At 31.6% G+C, this 7020-nt stretch overlaps 1 protein-coding gene across 1 annotated transcript; it reads right to left on the bottom strand.

The window, feature by feature from the left end:
• Positions 1 to 5279: 5279 nt before the first annotated feature.
• On the bottom strand, positions 5280 to 6529 carry LOC106314901. The gene is made up of 4 exons (XM_013752704.1): positions 6485 to 6529; positions 5894 to 6093; positions 5680 to 5806; positions 5280 to 5570 (listed from the first exon to the last, which is right to left on the bottom strand). The coding sequence occupies exons 2-4, from the start codon at positions 6091 to 6093 to the stop codon at positions 5280 to 5282; spliced, it is 618 nt and encodes a 205-aa protein (XP_013608158.1). The 5' UTR covers positions 6485 to 6529.
• Positions 6530 to 7020: the final 491 nt, after the last annotated feature.

The raw sequence follows: 7020 nt of genomic DNA, 5'->3' as shown, positions 1-7020 counted from the left end.
GAAGATGAGAATCGTGAAGAGGAGAATCGTGTAGAGGAGAATCGTGTAGAGGAGAATCATGAGGAGTAGACAGCATTTTTTGAGATGAAATTTTGAATCGTATAGTGTGATTGTTATTCGTCGTCACCGGATGCTCTTTCCAGAGAGACATCGTGACTAGTGAGAGAGAAGACCTTTTCTCGTCGTCTTCGTGAGTGTCGCCGTTGTTAGAATCGCAGTCGTCCTAAAATTTAGATTTATAAAGAATTATAAATTTTCAAAAATTTAATGTTCACGATCAGAAATCTTTCTCTTAGATCCGACTATTAATAGATTTCAATTTCTCTTAGATCGAAACAACAAAATCTTAGAAAATTACTTACAATTTGTGATTCTTGCTCGATCTCGCCGTTGTCACTCGATCTCGTCTGCTTCGTGGGATACATTCGATTTCGTCACCGTCGTCCTTCGATCTCTTCGCCGTCGTCGCTTGATCTCTTCGCCGTCGTCGCTCGATCTCTTCGCCGTCGTCGCTCAATCTCGTCGCCGTGGATGGCGAGAGTGAGAGATAAGAAGGTTAGAATTGTGAGAGCTTATTTTTGTCTTTTGCCTATTAATGATTTAGGTATTTATGAAAATGTTCTCCTTCTAATTGTATATTTGAATAGTGGTACTCAACAAAGTGTAAAAGTATAATTTCCCCTTATTAAAAAGAAAATTCGGTGATGATAGCGTTATTTTATATGAAAACAAATAACAAATGCATGCTAGTGGTAGTTAAAACTCTATAATATTATATGAAAAGCTAGTTTTTATGTATCGTTCTCACGTTAATTTTTATAATATTCAATTAAAATAATATCGTTAATGAATTAATATATTATACATAATGTATTTATTCAGATTTTCTGTTTTTAAATTTCATTTTTATCTAATAATATTTTATCGACATACTTAATATTATTTTTGTCATTCAAATATTTTCCTAAACAAGATTAAAAAGGAAAATATCTATAAAAATAAAATACAAGGATTATCTTTTTGGCCAAAATATACTAGGAGTATATATAGGAAAATCTCCTAAGTAACATCTTTTTATTGTTGTTTCCTAAACGGCAATCAAAAATAAAAATGAGCAAATTATGTTTTATCAAATGGATATATGACAATTATACCCTCATTTATAAAATTATTGATTATTTATTAAATATGCAAAATAATTAAATATTAAAAATCAAATTATTATTTTTTATCAATTCTGGAAAAAAACTTTATGAAAAGAAAAGTTAGGAAAACCTTCTTGAATATGTATAATATCTTCTTGATTTGTGAAAAAAATCCAGAATTCAGGATGTGTAATTAGACTTTTTGAATGTAAATGGTATGACATCTTTCTAAATTTGATTTATATGCATATTTAAATATGTATAATATCCTTATAAAGTTTATATATCAAATTCAGGAAGATTTTCCTAAAAATTTAGTAAGATGTTATACATATTAAAGAATATCTTACTAAATATACTTATAATCTAAATTTAGTAAGGTACTCATGAATATATTATATTCATGAAGGTTTTCTTAAATATATGATAAAGAATGTATTTTTAAATACACATTCATGAAAGTTTTCCTAAATTTTATGAAGATATTAAATATATTTATTAATATTTTCTAAATTTTAAGAATATATTATACTTATTCAGTAATGTTTTCCTAAATATGCATATAACTCAAATTCAAGAAGATATGATACACGTTTAGGAACGTCTTCCTAAACCTTTTTAAGAAAAATCATTTTTGAAAAAAAAAATTGATAAAATCAAAATTTGAAAAAGCAATTTCGAATTTTTTTTGAAACATAAGTTTTCAATTTTTTTTAATTTAAATATTTATTTATTTAATATATATATATAGGTAAGAAGTTGTCTAATTATCATTTACTCCTTTAATAAAATTTAGTTGGGTCACTTTGATTTTTATTGGTTAGTTTATGAATAAAAATATGTTTTGAGGCTATTTGAATCTATCTTATATATATACACATAAATATAAACCCTTTAATCAAAAAAATTGACTTAAATTTTCTTATTAATGTTGAATAGTTTATATTTTGTGTATTTCTATATTTTATACAATAATTGAGACTTTTTTTATTATCAAGCAGTCATTTTGGGTTTGAGAATTGTGGTTTAGGGTATAGTAGATAATATGATCAAATTAATCTTCAAGCTACTCTCTGAAATAAGAGGTTCAATGTAGTACTTGAGGATCAAATCCACAGAAACTCAATATTTCACACAATAGACTTTAGCTTTAGACTATGTTAGGTCAAATAATGTATTAAACAATGAATAATAAAGTAGTAAATATAGCTAAGCAAGGTGAAGAAGGTAGTTGTTCAGTAAATTTATAAGTTGTTTGATGGAAGGATGATTGTTAGATCTAGGGTTTAGGCACATGAATTATAATCGATAAGATGCTAGGCGATCTGATACACTAGGACTCAGCCGCTCACTTTATAACACTATCGATCGACGGTTGAGTGTCGATGTCGATCGATGGTTGTGGCGAGTTGATTACCACAAAGAATGGTCGATCAGCGCTCGCGTATTTCTAGCAAACCTAACTCAATCAGAATATTATCAGGCAAAGAATCTACAATCGCAGTATCCTATGTCCTAAGTTCAGAATTTAATTAATTACTCTAGAACCATGCATGCATTAAGAATACTTCTATTCAATGGGTATCAATTCTCTAACAATTCTATTTTGGGACTAATTCTTCAAAACCATATAGAATCCTAAACCTAACAGGTGAATCTATTCAGACATGATAGTTGTCACAGAAATCATAGATGAATAGATAAGAAATTGCAATAGATATAAATTATAAAACCAATGGAGTTCCAAAAGGACTCTTAAGAAGTTCCTCTCTTCTCTCCTAACCTAGAACTATGAATAAAATAAAGCTTAGCCCTCAACAATGGCTTAGAAAACACATAAATAAGGTTTTAGGTCATCCAAGGGTATTCTGGTAATTTTTGGTTGCTTCTGGGCTTTAGTCGGTCATAAAATATGCTCGGCCCGTATTCTGGCATCACCATCGATCGACAGTCCTTCATCTCCTCGACAGCTTCCTCTCGCGAGGCAGACTGACCACTCTTCAGTAAAACGAGCATAACTTCTGCTAAAGGATGATGATTGACCTCAAACCAGTGGCATTGGAAATATAACGCAAAGCTCTATCGCCTGTCAAACGATGGGCTCAATCTAACGGTGGAAAGTTCTCCATCCATAGCTAGACATCTGACGCATCTGTGCAGTTCTGCACTCAAAAGGCTCCAAAAGACACCAAAATCACCACTTTGCTCCAAATCGTCCATGAACCTGTAAACACTCTAAATAGACTCTATATCGTAGTAAATATATCTTAAAACACCTGTATACCATGGCTAATAATGGGTAAAAACTATGGTATATCAACTCCCCCAAACTTACCATTTTCACTACAAGAAAATGAGTGTATTGTTACGAAATGTTTCGTCACAATAAAAAATATTTCGTCACAATATTGACATTGTGACGTATTTGTAACTGTTTGTATACGGTTGCAATACAATCGTCACAAATTTTTTTTGGTATCAAAAACGTAACAATTTTGCAACGTATTGAAACCGTAACAAGTCCGACACAAGTCGTGACGATATATGTAAGTGACAAAACAGCCACAATTAGCAACTAATAATCATGTCACAAAACTGTCGTTTTTTGTTGGTATCAAAAACGTAACAATTTTGCAACGTATTGAAACCGTAACAAGTCCGACACAAGTCGTGACGATATATGTAAGTGACAAAACAGCCACAATTAGCAACCAATAATCATGTCACAAAACCGTCATTTTTCGTGACCATTACACCGTCTCATTTTCGTAACTCGGTGTGACGAAACATTGGTCTCCAATCGTCACAACTAACGACTAATATGTAGTCACTAAACAGTCTAATTTCGCTACTAATTTGCAGTCACAGATATGTTATGTATTGTCACTGAAAATGAGTAACAGTTCCGTCACAACTGAGGACCGATACGTAGTCACTAAACAGTCTGGTTTTGTCACTCAAATTGTGAGGCAGTTTGTCACAAATCAGTCTTAATTAGATACTTATATTTTGTCACGTATCCGTCACAATTCTTCACTAAAAAAAATCAAAAATCCATCTTAATTAGCTACTAATTTAGATGTAAAATTTGTAGTGATTACTTTTATTAAATTAGTCACAATTTTACGGAATTATATTCATATCCATATATTTTTTATTTTTATAAATATTCTGTAAATATTAGCTATATTACAACGTACTTTTGATAATTATTTTACCAAAAACAAAATCTGATAAAGACAAATTATTGAAAATAAAAATTCCATAACATTAAAAAATTATAAATATAGTTTAAACTTGAACAGAAATTTAAATGAAAAAAATAATAGCAAGTGAATGAAGCAACTAAAAACCAATAAAATAACACCAAAAACCAAAACCAGAAATAACACCATAAACCAAACTAGTTTGTGTTGAAGCAGAAAGCCTCCACAGCTTCAACTCGTTTCTTAAGGTCTTCGTACTCATCATGACTCTTTTGCAATTCAGCTTCAAGCTCTTCCACTCGATGAGTTATTGTTCCCACATCTGCATTACCTAGTGGAGAACCCGTCGAAGACTCTAAAGGCATTAAAACACACCTCTTTGGAGTGACCCAAGTCCAAATACACGACCTTGTTTTGATGTTCCAACAATCTACAAAAAAGTCATGTTTACAACTCAGATATTATAACACCAGATTTATAACCACATAAAAGCAATAAAACACAATGTTTAGAACTAAAAAACTAAAATATGTATTTCTGTTTTGGTCGAAAACTAAAATACCATGTATAAAACTCAGACTTTAGGGCAAACAAATTAAAAGTGAAATAAAAGTTTAAGCTCTTACCTTAGAATAGATTTCATTTTTCTCTTCAAGGGTGAGATTGTCTATCGTCAAATCCTCTCCATTAGAATTTTCCATTTCAGACAAGCGTTCTTGAACACATTCATCAAATTTCTCAGCAATTAGTCGAGCTCTTTCATCAACATAAGTTCCATCAGATTTCTGGTGTGTTTTTTTCAGTACAGCAATGAAAGAAGAGTCTTCATTGTTTGCCTCCTACAACATAACATCAAACAAAGTAAGGTAAACTACCAAGTTTTTAAAATGAAATATAAATGTTTTTAAAAGTAAAAGATGCATAAATATTACCAAAACATCCTGAACTTTGGCATAAGAACGTGAGCCTGCTCTGTGTCTGTGTACCCTAAGCCATCACGTCTAGTTAGACGAGAAGCGCGTGCTTTCTCACTTTTATCTTTGGCCTTTGATGTTCTCCAATACTCAGACATTACCCTCCAGTAATCAGACAAAATCCAATCAGGTTTTTCTCCATTTGACTTTGCGAGACTAACCATTCCTTTGAGACGGGTAGCGGCAAGTTGATCAAAGTTTTCTTTAACAAGATTTTCAATTGAGGCATCCCACTCAAATTTAGTCTACAAATTATATGATATCAAATTGATAAGTATATAAACGTTATATATATGATATCATTTAACATATGTAAAAAAAAATACATCAGATTTATATACCATTCAAACTCACCTGAAAGGTTGAAAACCATGCATCTTTATAAAACGGTGGTACTTTTTTCCAGCTATACCATGGTCCTCTAAAACAACCTTCAATGATCTTTCGAACACAAGTTGATACTTCAGTGTTGTTTTTGAACCTGTTGTATATGAAACAAAATTATTTACTTATATTATTTACCTATAAACTGTTACTTACGAAAGTGTATTAAAGAGGAAGAGCATACCATTTAGCTCCATTTTGTCTAGCTGGGTGGAGTACACGAACATCACGTTGTACAGGAACATGTGCAACTTCTTCCCTATTCTCAACTGGTTCATGGTTTGCAACATGTCTTTGGGCACCAGCAGCTTGAGAACCAGAGGGTTGGGTAGTTGGTCCTGTCCCATAAGAACGCCCGCCTGATGTCATTGGTGGACGAGTCATCTACAATGGGAAAACATAAAATGATCAGTTCATGTATTGAAGGTTTGCAGTTACCAAGGATGCTCAGTATACATATCGTATTCGTATCTAAATGACAAGAATACAAAACCAACTTCTCTTTTTAATAGTTAATAAAAGATCGAAAGTGCTTCTGACCTTGAATAAAATATAATTGTATTATAGAATCTATTAAATTTATCTAAGAGCACAGTTCTAAAGAACTTTAAATAATTAAATCCAAAGATTGTACTATTGTTTAAAGAATTGGTGAGCACACGATTCAAAGCAAACATTGATAACGAGTTCTAATCTTTCAACCTATACGAGTTTGATGATATATTACAAACAAGAAACCCATAAACAATAAGAATTAACGGTGAGGGAAAAAAACCTTGGAACACCACTAGAGAGGATTTCTGTGAGAGAGTACTTTAGTGCTATAATTATGACGGCTAGTTGTAAGGTTACGTATATATTAAGGAGAACCGTAGGGTTTTTGACGGCTTAATAGAATATTTAATCAATAAATAAGCCTAATTATTTAACGGAGATTTTGGCAAATTTTTATGGCGGTATCTTATACTTTCAGAATGCCGCTTCTAATGATCGAAAGTTCCTAAATTAACTTCGGTACGTAGATTTGTAATAAAATAAGTAACCTATTGTATTCAAAAATGAACTAAAAATCAACATAAAATGCAAAAAAAAAAATTAATCAAATTCTTCATCACTTATTTCGATATCAGGATTTCCATCTTCAGCCTCTGAACCAAGTTCCTCTTCCTCTTCCATATAATCAAGATCTTCTGTTTGACCATGTACATGCGCTAGTGTCTCAACGTGCACTGGATCAACACAAACAATTGGATCAACATTTTCATATTGCATTGCAGTAAAATCCAAATTTTTGCTGACCAGTACTTTTCC

The sequence above is a fragment of the Brassica oleracea genome, chromosome C9 (assembly GCF_000695525.1).
Source record: "Brassica oleracea var. oleracea cultivar TO1000 chromosome C9, BOL, whole genome shotgun sequence".
NCBI classification, from domain to species: Eukaryota; Viridiplantae; Streptophyta; class Magnoliopsida; order Brassicales; family Brassicaceae; genus Brassica; species Brassica oleracea.
This window is presented reverse-complemented; position numbering and strand designations above follow the sequence as displayed.

What these genes read in the sequence shown, in the direction of transcription:
- LOC106314901 (XM_013752704.1), bottom strand. Translation starts at nt 6,093, where the DNA reads ATGACTCGTCCACCAATGACATCAGGCGGGCGTTCTTATGGGACAGGA. An exon ending in AGACAAAATGGAGCTAAATG is followed by an intron (nt 5,807 to 5,893) that starts GTATGCTCTTCC and finishes CATATACAACAG; the next exon opens with GTTCAAAAACAACACTGAAG. An exon ending in CATGGTTTTCAACCTTTCAG is followed by an intron (nt 5,571 to 5,679) that starts GTGAGTTTGAAT and finishes TATAATTTGTAG; the next exon opens with ACTAAATTTGAGTGGGATGC.